Source organism: Colias eurytheme, chromosome 10 (assembly GCF_061535395.1).
Source record: "Colias eurytheme isolate Ceu_HAF_F1 chromosome 10, ilColEury1 Martin Lab GWU primary, whole genome shotgun sequence".
Classification (NCBI taxonomy): Eukaryota; Metazoa; Arthropoda; class Insecta; order Lepidoptera; family Pieridae; genus Colias; species Colias eurytheme.
In genome coordinates, this window is record NC_142989.1 from 7,060,301 (window position 1) to 7,077,488 (window position 17,188).

Consider the following 17,188-nt stretch of genomic DNA (forward strand, 5'->3'; position numbering starts at 1 on the left):
AGCGGGCGGGGAGGCCGCATTCCACCCGAGCGTCTAGTTGGCTTGGTCGAGTAGTACATGCCCTAAAGCACCCAAAACTATTCTATATGGGGATACCTACACGATAATTTTCTCGCGATCTCAGTGTGTAGTATCAGCAAGTTAATAAGATTAGCGAGTACAAGTGACAATCACAGTGTCGTCAGCGCAAATCGGAGATATCCTGCTACCAATTGAGCGAATGAGGAGGGACGGAGGATCATATAACTGAAGTCCGTCGCCCTGGAACGTTTTGTGAGTAACCTTTATCATTTTTGTCTGCTCTGCTTTTTTAATATTTTAATCGTCGTGTTATTCTGGCGCAAATATTGGTTGGTACTTGATCTAGACGTCAATATTCCTTAAATATTAGACATTTTTAGAATTATAAATAGCGTATACAGCGCTTAGTACCCATAATACCTACATCTATATATATAAAAGAAAGTCTGTATGTTCCAACACTTATAACTCGAGTTCTGCTGAACCAATTTTCATGGTTTTAGATTCGTTGGATTTGTCTCCGTCCAGAAAAGAAGAATAAATCATAAAAACAACAAAAACTAGACGAATAAATATTTTCCCAAAATTTTGATTTTCGTACATGTCAATCATTAGTTGTCAATCCTGTCAAATACGGAAAATAATGTTTGACATTCATGCGTTCAAAAATGTATTATGTGTAAAATAATAAAAAATTAAAAAGGGTAAATAAATATTGTTTGTATTTATTTTAAAATCAATTATTAAAAAGTGCAATAAAAGCAGATACATAAAAATTCCTCAAATGTTTGTGTTTACGCGTGTTTTCAGAAATTAATAAGGTATTTTTGGTGGGGAAACTAACCAAGAAGTTTAGTTCGATTAAATAATAAAAAAATTCTATAAAAATGTAAAAATTCTGACAATTATTTGTTGCGATTTCGTCGACTGCGTCAACAATATTGCTATAAACAAGCTAAATTGCGTTTTGAAGATTACATCCATTTATGACATAAACACAAAGTTATATTCGCATGGTAGTTGCGAACAGTAGATAAACGATAAATGACTAGGAGTATACGCATTCTGAGATATTTTCTGGCTCTAAGTTCTAGTTTATTTATTCCCCAAATCATGATCCAGGCAAATATGTAATAATTTTGATTTATCAACAGGTAAGATGAAGTCTATTGGTTGTCTGATTACCGCTTGCGCATATTTGTGCTACGCTAATTCGCTTCCACCGGATAAGGTACGTTAAGCCATTCTATTGTCGCAATAGGATTACACTTTCAAGAGTGTGAGAGTTTGCACCAAATCTTCAAAAGAACTTAGACTGGATATCGTCATATTTATCGATACCGTTGATCTTTACAATTGAGCCTTAAATACATTAAAGACGGTACTCTCTCAACGGAGCGTATGCATAAATTTTGTTAGAAAAACGTAATATCTTAAATATTTAACCAATATTCACATGGAGCCCTTGCGTGTCATATCCGAATTATGGTTTTAAATACATCATCAACCTTTTAAATTTTCATAATCTCATTTAGGGTCAGAACATACAAGGTCTGCACATCATAAAAACTCGCAGTATAGACTTAAACAACGCCCATGCTTTAACTCTTGAAGCACGTTTAGAAAAAACGATCGAACCAACTGGCTACCATCTAGATATCGAACCGTATTTGGAAGATGCACTGTTCAAAGGTCATGTGAAGATTAACGTCACGTGGTTACAAGATTCAGATGAAATAAGTGTGCACTGCGCTCACGACTTGGAAGTGACAAATTATGAAGTGCATATCGAAGAATCTGGGTAAGTCTTTTGTGGTCGTATATACAGAATAGGTATAGAACATTTCATGCGTTGTTAATATATTTAGAGTTAAGATATTATCGAGATTTGATTTAGAGGCACCTAAAAGTATATTTTTGAAACAGAGGAAATAAACGATAGCTTTTCTAAAACTTCATTTCTGAAGTATACGTTCACACCTTACATACTAAGTATTCCCAATGTTGTCCATAGAAAAATGGAAAAGGTGGCAATAAAAAAGATGAGAATGGATACCAAGAAGCCGATTCTAACGTTGCGGTTGGGCAGAACAGTTCCTAAGTCCACTTTAGGCTACTTGGACTTCAGTTTCAAAGGGAACTTGCAAACAACATCGACTGATGGTTTCTTCACGTCGACTTATAAAACTGAGGTCGATGAAGAACGGTAAGTTGCGCTTATCTTTAGTCCAAAAGCTTAGCAGAATTTTTATTAGTAATCATACAAATACGTCTGTCGTTTCATTTAAAATAGAGCCTGTACTTTAATTCGTATTGATACTCAATAAAAATAGTTTATATTTAGAAGAACAATGTATGATATACCACCAGAATATAGTTTGCTCACGTTTACTGACAAAAAGCCTTTGTCGATTACCTTTGATCGTATGTGCGTGTTTCCGGTAAAAATGTTAAATCTATTATTCGTATAGCTGGAATTCAGTTGGAATTTGTAATATTCGTAAAAAAGATTAAAGAATGCAAACGGTCAATCAAAGTGAGAGAAATATTTATAACTACGTGAAACCGTTAGATATCAGATAGAAAAAAAAATTCTCGCAATATCGATTCTATCGTGATTCTGTCAAATTCTAGTATTATTAATGTATCTTAACCTAAAAATCTTTGAACGAATAAGTCACATGAATCTTAAAAAGTTGTCAATTTTATTTCAACAATACATTTTCCTACATTTTGTGGAAAAGTTATGCGTACGGAATATATACCACAAATATTTCAAATTTTACAAGTTTTTCATCCAATATTTTCCCTTTAGTATAGGTTAAATTCATAAATCCGGTACCAGAGCGTATTGAATAAAATACTTTAGATTTCTCCCTCTACTCTCACTGAAAATATTATATTTTTCATCTCGGCATTGCATGCTATAACATCACTTTAGAAAGCTGATTGATAAGGGGATCCATTTATGGAAAGTGTCATATATTTTATTAAAGGAAAAGGGTAGAAAATTCATGAGCATATTTTAGAATAATTTTGTACTAGATATTCTTCATTAATTCATTTTTAGCATCGTTGCTGGCACCCAGCTTCGTCCGAACAACGCAAGGCGAATGTTCCCTTGTTTTGATGAACCAGGTTTCAAGACTCCGTTTGAATTAACAGTAGTGAGACCAAGGGATATGATTGCTCTTAGCAACACGCCCGTTGCTAAGACTGAAAATATGTAAGTAAACATGAAACAATGATATTCTAATTGCCAATTTATTAGGCTTCATAATTAAGTTTATAACTTAATCGATTGATTCCTTTAGAATTTTAGATGAATAGAAACAAACATGTAAGTACTGGGGAAAATTCCAATCATTTAACATTTTTTTTTAATTAATCTGAGTAATTGACACTAAGTTAAGCTATAATTTCCTTCAATTATTTTTATTGTTTGTAAAAAGGGAAAGAAATATTCACTATGTAATTTGTCATTTCATTTAATTTATGTAATTTTAGAACTGATGAACCAGGCGCAGTGAAAGACTATTTTGAGAGAACTCCACCGATGTCCACATTCACTTTGGGAATCGTAATAGCTCATTTAAAACAACTCGGAGGTTCCACACAATATAAAGATGACAATGGAAATAATATCGGTAAGAAAAACTATTCTTGAAACCTATTTTGTCGATGTATTTGTTCTAGAACTTTCAGAGTTCAGTGCATATTATATTAAGAGGGTCGCCTTGTAAAAAATGTAAATTGAAAATCTTTTTTGTGATTTATTTCCAAAGTTTGTGGAATCTGATCGTAAATGCGAAGGTACTCAATAAAACCATTCGATTTCGCTATTAACCGACACTCGTAACCGAAATGTGTCGTGAACAAAAAGTTATGAGATTTATTTTATGAGAGCTCAAGAAAGTAGTTATGAAATTGCGATGCGACACATAAAAGTTCGGGGATTAATCTTTTGTTTTATTAGTCGTTACCTGTTATTTTGAATGTGCAATATAAAGTTTATTTGTGACATTGTGCGTCTCATCTAAAACATTATTACAAACGTATGATATAGCTATATGAGTTGAGCGAAGTTTTCCGTGGCAATTCGATTAATGTTTCAATAGAACACCATTGATCATAAATATACCAAATGTGTCAAACCATTCTAATACGCACTAATTTAGCCTTAGAAGCATTTCTAAGTTATCAGACTTGATAATGGTTTAATGATTAAATCATAAAATCCCATCCAGACTCTATAAATTTTATGACTAAGGGACAGATCCTATATGGAGTAAGCTATCATCCAGTAACCAAATAGTTATCAAAACTATGTCATCTTCCTCTGATAATACTGAAGTAAATTTGGTCCTTACATGCAGGGACCATACTATCTTATCTCGTAAGATTTATTTATAAGGGTATTCGGCAAAGACATTATGAATATCCAAAGACCGACTAGATATATAGTCATTTAGGACTATATCTTAGGAGTTAGGACATACCCTAATATTTCATGTCTTCATTAGGCCTCTCCTCTGGATCGGATATATAAGTAATGTATGCACTATGCATATTAGAGTTTATCTAATATTATAATTTAATCTTCTAGGATTATTTATTTAAAATGTTATTGAATTTACTGCCTAAATGTTATTGAATATATTCATTTTTTTCATGTTATTCACAAGACAGCACTTATGTTTAGTAGTGATTAATTATATTTGTCACGGTCACATAAAGTGGTTTTTGGTTTATTTATTTACGGTTATCAAGCCCCTTACCGTTGAATTATAACGTCACTTTCTAACCCTAGAAAAGATCAAACCACCCACTTAGCATATGATTATTAATTTATTAGGCTCACGAGGAAGCAACTGGACACTGCACAGTACGCTCATATGATTAGATGGAAGTAAGATGGCATGATTCAACAAATGTAAGCGCAAAATAGACAAGTGAAGCGGCTAATTATCCACATTTCGACGTTTCCCTCCTGGAGCGCTAATAATCTAACTGCACTTTTTTACCTACAATATCATTGATTAAGAATATGGTTTTAGAATTGCGTATCTGGGCTAGACCAGAGTTCCTCCCAGCGCTAGAAGGTGTGCATGAGAAGGTTCCCCGTGTGTTCGCTGAGATCGCCAACTTTTGGCAAGTGCCATTGCCCCTCAGACGGTTGGATATAGTCGCTCTGCCAAATTACCTCGGCGTCAAACCCGTGGATAACTGGGGACTTATTGTTTTTAAGTAAGTATGTTTAAGTGGAAAATTCTACATAATTATGTGATAGATAAATTCTGCCCTTCTCTTCTTTTTTCATTCTTGTTTTAATAATTTACTTCCGATATAGTCCAAAATCATTGACATGTAGGTTTTATTCTACGTTATTAAAGTTTATAAAACATTTATGTCCCTGATCATCTATCTTCCAAACTAACTCTGACATTTACAGCAGTCAGTAACATCGTGATTCTGAAACCTCATTTTTTGATACTTTAATATTTACATATTTACTTTTTATTGCTATATTGTGTTTCTGACACCTTAATATTTATGTTTCCTAGGGAGAGTGACCTAACAAACCGCAGATACCTCCAACTAGAACAAGAGATCACATACCACTGGCTCGGAGCCCTCACCACTCCCGCGTGGTGGAGCGACGCGTATGTTAATAAAGGGCTTGTGGGGTATATCGCCGCGGAAATCGCTTTGAAGGTAACTAATCTATACTAATATTATGAACGCGCTAATCTCAGGAACTACTGGTCCGATTTGAAAAATTCTTTAGGTGTTAGATAGCCCATTTATCGAGAAAGGCTATAAGCTATATATCATTACGCTAAGATCAACAGGGGCGGAGCCACGCGGGTGAAACCGCGGACTGAAGCTAGTTTATAATAAAACACAGAATATTATAAATTGGTGCAATTTTCTGTTCATTCAATTACAAATAGCCAAGTGATCGTAGGAAAAAAAATATTGTTAAAGTGTTAAAAAGAAGTAATAAAAAATTTGTCCGTTTGAGATGAATAAAAGTAATAAGATAGATAAAAAATAGTCTCCAAATTAATTGAAAACACAAAAACGTAGTTTGATGAAATAATATAATATAATAGTAAGCAAGTTTTTTGCACGCTTCTTTAATTGAAAGTTTAACCTGGTAGCGACTATTCATTCTATATCCTGAACTAATCCCGTGAGATCTTACAGGATAATTATGTCCCTGGAGGTATCTACTTAACTTCAAAATAAAACGTTCCATTCATTTCTAGACAGCATTTTTTTTTATAAATTGATTAACGATAATATAACACAACGTAACGTAACATGCGTGAAATGGTATAGCTATGGGTATAGCTTATTTATTATCATGATCCACATTTTAACATCTAAACAAACTAGTGAATTCTAAACCAGCAATTTTAAACAAATCTTCTACATCCCTATAATCTCGTTTTTCCTAATTAATCACTTTCAGCTTAACGACACGGAGATAGAGAGACAATGGCCGCTAACCGTGCTTTATTCAATATATTATGAGTTCAGTAAGCGATATCCCCACTCTCGGATTACCGGCATGAAACAAGAGACCGCTTGCACTAAGATAGAACTGCTGTTCAGACTTTTTAATTATACCCTCGGCGCTGATACTTTTAGGAAGGGGTTGCGGAAATTTATAAAGGAAAAGTAAGTGTTGAGTTTTGAGTATATGAAAGAACGCATGTAGATTTTAAAACATATGTAAAATATTTACCTAAACTGTATACGTAAAAAAATCATTAAATTATCATTCCATTATATTTTTTTTAAATATTAACAAAGGTGTATACAAAATAAATACCAAAAAAGAGCTTGAGATTTGAATGACTACAGATCGATACCAAGACTAATGACGTGATTTAACATTTAAAAGAAAATTGTATTGTTAAAATTATTGAAATAAAAAAATTAAAATTAAAAAATAATCGTGCCACCTCGATGGATTCATTTTTACATTGATCGGTCGATTAATTGAACGTGAGCTTTAAATTTTACCTCCATAAACATTCTACACGATATTCATTTAGGTACTTATTTTTTTGTAGGAGAATGAAAACATTTACCAGTGATGATGTTTGGAATGCTCTGAACGACGCTGCGCGGGAAGACGGCAAGATTTCAAAAGACGTAGACATTAAAATGATAGCCGCAAGTTGGATTGAAAAAGACCGACTTCCTCTAATTACTGTTACAAGGAATTATGAGAAGAATACAGCTCGTGTGTCACAGGTAAAATTATCATAAAAGGTTTTTAAGCTATTGCATAGCTTCTATCGCGGGCCTTGAGCGCGGGGACCGAATCCAGAAATTGCGTAACGAAAAAACCTCACGCTCCCCACTCCGACGGGCGCGGAGGTGTGGCTTGAAGGCATAGCATGCAATAGCTTTACCGCGGCAGTCCCCGAGTGACACACGTCTTTTTATGAGATCACCCAATATTGTATTCTATAAAATTTCGGGCATGAAACGTTGCTTGTACAATTTTTCACACATTAAAAATAAACTCCAATAAATGCACTAAAATCTTACCATTACTTTATCGTCCTGTTAACCTGTTCTTACTCATAATTAATTCGTATTCATAGACTCAATTACATAGGTATTTGTTTCGTAATCTACTATATAAAAATAAGTCGGGTTTTCCTTCCTGACGCTATAACTCCAGAACGCACGAACCGATTTCCACGGTTTTGCATTCGTTGGAAAGGTCTCGGGCTCCGTGAGGTTTATAGCAAAGAAAAGGTGTCTCTAGTGGTGAAACGGAGTTCGCCCGGTTTGCTAGTTCTATTTATTTTTTAGTTATTAAACTTTCACACCAGATTTTCCCTACAAACAACATAAAAAACATATTCTTCTAGAAAGTGTACCTCCGTGAGCGACCACATGACGTTCCCAATGCTGACAAGATGACCTGGCAACTACCTCTAGTGTTAATACGTGGAGATAAATTGGATTTCACTAACACAGCTCCTGTAGCCTGGATGCAGGAAAAAGAGATGACGCTAGATAACATGCCGGGAAAAGATCAGTTTATCATCGTGAATCCTGAAGAAATTGGTAAGCACAATTGATATTCTTTAAAAAAAAAAAAAAAAACTACTGTGTCAATAATATATTGGTGGGTACTTCTAATAGGCCAGTAGAAATCGACACTAAAAAACCCTAAATTCGCAAAGCACGATGTAGATTTGAATTTTTGGTATGTTGTTTGGATCAGTTAGGGTGATGTAAATCCCAATTTGCAACTTCGAAAAAGTTGTGCTCGCTGCGCACCACGTGATAAACTGCGAAAATTTTGGACTTTTTTCACTTTTTGCTCTAAAAGTCATAAACTATGCGTTTCCGACAAGTATGATTCAGTACATAAATTAAGGTTATTAAATTTGCGACAATTTAAGCTTAACCGCAGCTCTCTAAACCTTATAACGACTAAACTGTGGCCATTCGAAGATGGTTCATTTTTCCGGAAATATTGAAATTTTTAGTTTTGCTCCCGTTTGAAGCAAAATATTGGCAAAAACCGCTCGTTCTATGAGAAGTTCGTATAATAAAGTTGTAGTGCATTTAATTTTCTTTCATAAGAGCATAGAACAAAGTCTGTGAGACAAATAGTTCACTCACAATATCTGAAAAACAAAAAGAAGGTAGAAATAGATTTTTAAAGAATTGAAACTGAGGGCATATAAAATCATAAAAAGGATAATACTTTTTCATTTGCAGGATAGGTAATTAACAAAATTACAAAGATAATTAAATTTGCAACAATTTAAGCCTAACCGCAGCTCTCTAAACCTTATAACAACTAAGCTGTGGCCTTTCAAAGATAGTCAGTTTTTCCCGAAATTTTGAAATTTTTAGTTTTGCTCCCGTTTGAACCAAAATATTGGCAAAACCGCTCGTTCTATGAGAAGGTCATAAAATAAAGTTGTAGAAAATTTAATTTTGTTAATCACCTATCCTGCAAATGAAAAAGTATTATCCTTTTTATGATTTTATATGCCCTCAGTTTCAATTCTTTAAAAATCTATTTCTACCTTCTTTTTGTTTTTCAGATATTGTGAGTGAACTATTTGTCTCACAGACTTTGTTCTATGCTCTAATGAAAGAAAATTAAATGCACTACAACTTTATTATACGACTTTCTCATAGAACGAGCGGTTTTTGCCAATATTTTGGTTCAAACGGGAGCAAAACTAAAAATTTGAAATTTTCGGGAAAAACTGACTATCTTTGAAAGGCCACAGCTTAGTTGTTATAAGGTTTAGAGAGCTGCGGTTTGGTTAAATTGTTGCAAATTTAATTAGCTTTGTAATTTTGTTAATTACCTATACTGCAAATGAAAAAGTATTATCCTTTTTATGATTTTATATGCCCTCAGTTTCAATTCTTTAAAAATCTATTTCTACCTTCTTTTTGTTTTTCAGATATTGTGAGTGAACTATTTGTCTCACAGACTTTGTTCTATGCTCTAATGAAAGAAAATCAAATGCACTACAACTTTATTATACGACCTTCTCATAGAACGAGCGGTTTTTGCCAATATTTTGCTTCAAACGGGAGCAAAACTAAAAATTTCAATATTTCGGGAAAAATGAACCATCTTCGAATGGCCACAGTTTAGTCGTTATAAGGTTTAGAGAGCTGCGGTTAGGCTTAAATTGTTGCAAATTTAATAACCTTAATTTATGTACTGAATCATACTTGTCGGAAACGCATAGTTTATGACTTTTAGAGCAAAAAGTGAAAAAAGTCCAAAATTTTCGCAGTTTATTATTTGCGTATAATCTTTTTTCCTACTTTCCCAAATTTTGTAATTTTGTTAATTAACTATCCTGCAAATGAAAAAGTATTATTCTTTTTATGATTTTATATGCTCTCAGTTTCAATTCTTTAAAAATCTATTTCTACCTTCTTTTTGTTTTTCAGATATTGTGTGTGAAATATTTGTCTCACAGACTTTGTTCTATGCTCTTATGAAAGAAAATTAAATGCACTACAACTTTATTATATGAACTTCTCATAGAACGAGCGGTTTTTGCCAATATTTTGCTTCAAACGGGAGCAAACTAAAAATTTCAATATTTCCGGAAAAATGAACCATCTTCGAATGGCCACAGTTTAGTCGTTATAAGGTTTAGAGAGCTGCGGTTAGGCTTAAATTGTTGCAAATTTAATAACCTTAATTTATGTACTGAATCATACTTGTCGGAAACGCATAGTTTATGACTTTTAGAGCAAAAAGTGAAAAAAGTCCAAAATTTTCGCAGTTTATCACGTGGCGCGCAGCGAGCACAACTTTTTCGAAGTTGCAAATTGGGATTTACATCACCCTAACTGATCCATACAACATACCAAAAATTCAAATCTACATCGTGCTTTGCGAATTTAATGTTCATTTCCACTGGCCTATAAGGGGCTTGGGTACTTTTGTATGGGCTAGTGGTGTCGTGATGAACTTTCGCGGCCAGTTATGAAACTTGGATTCTAAAAAAGCAATATATTGTGGGCAACCCAAACCCCTTTTTGATTCAATCTCGTACGTTCCTTGCTGCATGAATGGCCGAAACTATTTAAAATTAAACTTTTCGACGTCTATAAAATAATTATTATTTCATAATATTATATAGTTAATCGATCGATTTATATTAAATCGAGTTAATTAACATAGTTGGGTGAGTTCAATTCTATAATCGCATATTCAGACTATTCTTCACACTACTGTTACAAAAATAATGTTAGCATCCGTATGTTTATCCAATTCTAGCGTGTTTCGCCCAAATTTGATAAAGGTCCTTCGAGTCGCGTACTCACATCTTACTACACAGTATCCCGACGGAATATCAAGTAACATGAACGTCTACATTTAAACCATTCACGTTAAGCGCGTCACACACGTTGAAGATATAATATCCGGTATCAGCGTTCTTTCGATCGAAATTTTGTGTCAGTGTTTCGGGTCATTTGTAACAGGATGGTGGTTCTACAGGGGTAGTACGCAATGACAAAAAGAAAAATGATGGTCAGAACGCGCATACCGGATACCTTATGATACTGTAATATTTTATATTAGAGAATCTTAACATAAAATATTATACTATCTTCACCGTGTGTGACGCGCTTTACTCATGGATACGTATAAATCAAATGTTCTGCAGGATAAGGATAAATTATTGTATCTACATATCAGTTTATTATGTATTGTTAGTATTGTTAAAACCAGCGTTTGAATAGAGATTAATTGCTAGCGTAATGACATAATATAATATGATTTTGTTTTGTTTATTAATTGCACAAAAAGATACAGTTTTTCAAGGAACGGCAATATACTTACACAAATATATTTGCTTACTTTTAGCAAAATTTTTTCATAAATAATTTCGTTCATAAATATTAAGGAAGTATATTCTAAGCCTTTTTGAATTATTTCTTATTAAATCTTTTCTCGTAGAAAAAACACTTATTTCTTAAAATATGTTTTTAATAAAAACATATTTTAAGAAACTTTTTATGTACAATTTTGGAATATCTTGTAATATTTGATTTGCATTGTATATCTCGTAATAATTAATTAGAAATGTGACCTTATTTTTTTCTTGTTTCGACATTAAACTTCAAATAAAAAATGGTACTATTAAAAATCGTTAATTGTAATCGATATTGTAAAGATAAGAGTTGTTTTTATTAATCAACTATAAATCAAAAAGCTAATGCGTTAAAAATATATATCATCTATATTAAAAAGAAAGTATGTCATGAATACTGAATGATATTACAAACTTGCTAATTTTTTTGTCATTTCAGTGTTTAATGTGTCCGGCAAAAATTATGATACAGAATAGGTACATGTTTTATAGCTCTCATCATTGCCCATACAACAGTCATATAAAAAATTATAGTATATAGCTTAACCTTACCTTTAAACTCAACTGAACACGAGCGAAGCCGGGTTGAGTTGCTAGTCAGAAATAAATGTAATAAATATTATATGAGTGAGACATCTCTCATTATATTGTAAGCAATTTTCTGAAATGGATTTCCCAGTATTCATAAACATTAAGTTATAATAATGTTATTTGTTTTAAAGTGCATAACGAGAATTGTTTGGAATTAAATAACAGTACCTATTGTTTCTTCTCTATAAAACTTAGCTATATTACCTACGTGACGTTAGACGTAGGTAATTAATATTTATATTGTTTCCATTTTCTTAACCTGTTTAATGTGTAAATAATACATTATTAGGTTTTTTGTATAAGTTATTTGTAGTTTCTGTACCGTTCATCTGTCTACTGTGACGGAATCCTAAATCTAAATCTCAAACAAGTACACTTTTACAACAAACATTTTCATTCCAGCCCCCTTCCCAGTTAACTACGAGAAGGACAATTGGAACTTACTCCTACAGTTCCTACAAAGTGACAAGCGAGTTTCCATACCACCATTAACCCGTGCTAAAATTCTTCACGACGCATGGAACCTTGCATATGCTGGCGAACTTTCCTTCGTAACAGCATTAAATATGACATTGTTTTTGAAAAATGAGAAAGATTACATGGTCTGGGAGCCTGTGTTTACTATGATCGATCATATTGGAAGGCATATTTGCTCGTGTATAGCTGATAAATTTAGGGTAAGTTAATAGTCATGATAGTATTTATAGATCTCCTTTTTGATGAATGAACCCTTTGAATATTAGATTCGGTTGTTCTGCTTGGGCTGTCTAGATTCACGATGAATATATTTGAAATTACGCTTTTGTTTGTATTTATTAGTGTGTGTCCTAATTATAGATTTTATGTAGATACTTTATAGAAAATATACCTAATTAATATAATTAATAAGAGGTATCTAGGAAGACTTGCTTTTTTTCTAACCTACAGCTACGTGCTACATTTAAAATTTTAATATATCTCTTTAGCTGGACTAGAAGGTTGATTTAAAAAAATATACTTTAATACATCTACGTTTGAAAAGTTATCCTTAGGTTCACCCTTAGGTTTACCGCACCGTAGCTGTGAAAGCGGCCTAATAGCCAATCAACTGGTTTCGAAGTTAATCTAAAACTCGGCTTATTCTAAGTGGATTTCGATGTTGACTTGTTGCTGCTGTGTCTGTGATTTATTTACATTTCCATCAATTCTAGAGGAATGGATGAAATGTGAATAAAAAGCATAGGGGTGCATTTTTCTTTGAAGTATTTTTGTGCCAAATCGTTTTGGAGATTGAGCCATATCCGGAATGTGGCTTCTTAATATTTTATAATTGTGTCTAACTATTTAATCAAGAGAATTTATGCTTAATATATCGACAGATCATTGACTTCAAGAATTACTATCGTCTCTAAATACTATCATAAAAAGTAAATTATATTATTAATTATCTTAGAAAGTCAATTTAGAATTAAATTATACTTCGTCCATCCAGGCATACGTCCGAACATTCCTCAGTCCTCTTTACAACGAGCTGAAGATTGAGAAAGAAAATGAAGAATCTGGGAGGAAGAACTTACGATCTTTAACTAAATCTTTCCTTTGTAAGGCTGGATACAAACCCTGTATTCAAGAAGCGCAGGAAGCTTATGATAAATGGATGGAAGCACCAAACCCTGATGATGGAAACCCGTAAGTTAATTGATATTATAGTTGGTGTTCTGTAGTATGCAAAGAAAGTACTACGAACTTATTTCTTCTTAATAATACAAACGGTTACGGTACAAAAATCGAAAGCTTTTTATGCTCATATATAATTTAAAATCAATTTATAAAATCTTAATTCGACAATAAGTACATTGTTTTTTTTAAATATAGTCAACATTTAATTCCACCATACATTCTGAATACGGTTATATTCTACAGAATATATTTTTCTTCCATAAAACCAAGACATAGAGGACGAATAAACATAATAAAACCATAATATTATGTTAATATAGTATTTCACTTTTCCCAATAATAAAATCAGAAAAGTTTATCCCGACAAAGGATCTCTTCAGATGTGAATTTTTCTGAGAATTCAGTGAATGTTGACAAGTCTGAAGGTCCCGATTAAATGTCCTAAATCAAATGTATTCGGACCAATGCTAAGTACTTTCTTTTTTGAACATGTTACGTAACATGTTTTTGTATTTCACTACACTGTCTGTTTCTAAGGAAAATACCTATATAGTACCTATATCTAAGCAGTTTAATCACTTCGTATTTTTTAAGTAAAAAAGTTTTTAAGTAAAATATAAACATAACATAAAATAATATTTAACACAAAAATGGAAAACACAGTAAGAATCAGTGATTTATTATATCCCTGTCTAAAACAAGATCCGTTCCCGTACGAATTTCCATTGTCACTATTTTGCCGTAGCGTAAAACAAGTGATAGCTGAGTGAATTTAGGTCGACTCTGTATTTTGCGAGATGTTTCATTTCTTAGAAATGTCTATAAAAGGAAATTTTTAAACCGTATTCTCAATGAATGCACTCAAGAATGACATTCGCGTCTTTAGAATTAAATTACGTTGTTCGAAAAAGATTCTCAGGTGCATTCATGAGTAGGTAAAAGCAGAAAAATATCGGATGGAAAATATCGATACGATTTCCAGGTAAAACGTTAAATAAACCTGTCCAACGTTACTCGATATTGGTTTAGTTGCAACTTCGGGAAAAATTGTCCGGATATTTATTTAAACTTTTAAGATTACTAAATAGTTACTGTTTTATTTATAAATAAACATTGATTGAAATCAAAATAAAACTTTTTCTTTTTGCGTGTTTCTATAACATATATAATCTATCAAGAAGTCTACTTTACGTAGTTTCATTACTGTAAAAAACTGTTTGATTAAACGCATATTTTTTCAGAACTTAGTACCTATGTAATTTCCAATAGTCTGAGATTTACATTCAATCGCTCGTTTTCAGAATCCCGAATCAATTCATCTGCCCAGTCTTCAAATGGGGTTCGCAAAAGGAATGGGAATTTGGTCTACAGAGAGTAATAAACTTCCCTTCATCGAGAAAGCAAAGTGAACGAACATATCTTTTGAAGACACTCGCTGGATGTCCTATAGAAGAAAACAAGATAAATAGACTCTTGAATATCACCATTCTAGAAGGAAATGGAAACTTTACTGAGACAGACCTTTTCCTGATATTTAGTATGCTGACTGGAGGCTCCGAAGGATACACGACGCTATTCCATTTCTTAGAAAATAACTTCGATCTCTTAAAAGAAAAGTAAGTTTTTCATTTCATCAAAATTTAATTTCCTCAAAAGTTGATTGCTGTTATTACTTTGCTTCTTTCTGATAATTTCCTTTTGAAATACGGAGATGATTCGCTCCACTATCATAGAAATTCTTAAACATCTTCAGAGAACTGTTGTTTAAGTTTAATATGCGTGAATGGAAATGTTGAAATACTATAGTATTCTATTTGAGAGCACCGCTATTCAAACTTGTTAATTTATGCTTATGACCATTGAATTGATTGCTGAAAATATAATTTGTGAATTTTCAAACAATTATGTAATTAAGTTCAACGCTCCAAACTTACATACCAAGTTGTTTCCAAAATGTTACTTGTTTATTATTACTCGAAATCAAGTTCCATGATTTGATAGGGAGAGGCGGCAAGAAACTGTAGTTAATTATCAGTTCTTAGCATATATGTTCTACTATTATACCATTCTAAAACTACTAATGATTACAGGTTTTCATCGAAAACAAACCTATGGGACAATCTAATTTCATCTGCTACTGGCGAATTTACGACTCAAGCTGGTTTAGACTTAGTATCCAGGTTATATGTCGCTCACCAAGGGGAATTCGGTTCTGCAGAACATATCATAGAGAAGTCTATGAGGAACATTCGAGAAGAAGTCAAATGGTCCTCAGAAAATATACCCGTTATAGAACAGTGGCTGGATAATTATAAACAAATGGCGGATGTTAAGGATGATCAGTTTATCAAGAATTGATGCTAAATTAGGTGTTATGGTATATAGATGTTACGGCTAAAGGTAGCGTAGGTTAGCGCCGGGCCGGTGGAGGGCTTGAGGGGCCCGCACAGTGCCAGAAAACACTCGCCCTGTTCCTTACATGTATTATAGTAACCAAATCTACCCACCCCGACTCAGGGCAGAAAGCTGGTGGCTAGGTTAGGTTAGGTTAGAACTCTTAAGACCCGCACGAGCCGAGCGAGCGCAGCGAGCGTGCTGCGGCAGCAGCCGGCGAAGTGCCAGAAAACACTCGCCCTGTTCCTTACATGTATTATAGTAACCAAATCTACCCACCCCGACATTTTTAGCCACGGGCCTGCGGTTACACTTAAGTTTAGCCGGCTAAAGATAGAACAAACTAACATTAACACCTCGTCGAAAATAAACCTAAGTTTAGCCGGCTAATCTTAAGTTTATGTTCTCACCTACCTTTAGCCGTGACATAGATATAAGGTTCATTTTAAGAATGGTTTTTATCAAGTAAAATCTACAAAATTTGACTTTACTTGAGTACTTTTCTTTATATTATATATAGGTAGGATAATTAGGTTTGTATATTTGTTTAAATATTATTTTTAAATTATTTGTAAATTTGTCATATTAATTATGTATCTATGTTTTTGATGGAAGACGAATTTCTCTCTTTAATGAGATAACACTTTATTTTAAGCCCGTGTAATAATTATTGTTTTTGTATATGTATTACATAGAAATGTGATGTTATTTGTTCTTTTATGTTTTTAATAAAAAAAATAAGGATATCGTGTTTTATTTTAAACGTGTATGGGAGTACCTATGTTGATACTTAAGACTTATAAAAAATGGTAAATTAAAAAAATCAATATTAATAATTCACAACACTAGATATTATATCGAAATAGCAACAGTGTACATTAAATAACACAAAAAAACGAAAGTATTAAATGTATTAATTCCATACACATGTAGGTATATAAAATTCTCGGTTATTCTGAGTAACTGAAGAAAAACCTAAAATGCTTGCAAACATCGTACTTTCAGGTACTACAATAAATTATCCAAGCGCAAGTCACAAAGCTGTAGGTACTAAAGGAAGGTAATAAAATAAGTAATGTAGTAAAAGTTTTAGTATTCAGAGATGTACTTCGAGCAGAATA

General features: G+C 32.9%; 1 protein-coding gene across 1 annotated transcript; it reads left to right on the forward strand.

Moving 5' to 3' along the window:
* The first annotated feature begins 84 nt into the window (after positions 1-84).
* LOC149905254 (aminopeptidase N) lies at positions 85-16,811 on the forward strand. The gene is made up of 15 exons (XM_090106272.1): positions 85-273; positions 1,176-1,252; positions 1,557-1,822; positions 2,036-2,227; positions 3,092-3,247; positions 3,529-3,668; positions 5,079-5,268; positions 5,586-5,736; positions 6,500-6,708; positions 7,107-7,290; positions 7,920-8,118; positions 12,417-12,691; positions 13,486-13,682; positions 14,975-15,289; positions 15,764-16,811. The coding sequence occupies exons 2-15, from the start codon at positions 1,181-1,183 to the stop codon at positions 16,029-16,031; spliced, it is 2,814 nt and encodes a 937-aa protein (XP_089962398.1). The 5' UTR covers positions 85-273; positions 1,176-1,180; the 3' UTR covers positions 16,032-16,811.
* The last annotated feature ends 377 nt before the right edge of the window (positions 16,812-17,188 follow it).

Excerpts from the sequence above, each read along its gene's own strand:
- LOC149905254 (XM_090106272.1), top strand. The coding sequence starts at position 1,181 with ATGAAGTCTATTGGTTGTCTGATTACCGCTTGCGCATATTTGTGCTAC. Across the intron at positions 13,683-14,974 it reads AACCCTGATGATGGAAACCC|AATCCCGAATCAATTCATCT; the intron begins GTAAGTTAATTG and ends GCTCGTTTTCAG. Across the intron at positions 15,290-15,763 it reads TTCGATCTCTTAAAAGAAAA|GTTTTCATCGAAAACAAACC; the intron begins GTAAGTTTTTCA and ends TAATGATTACAG.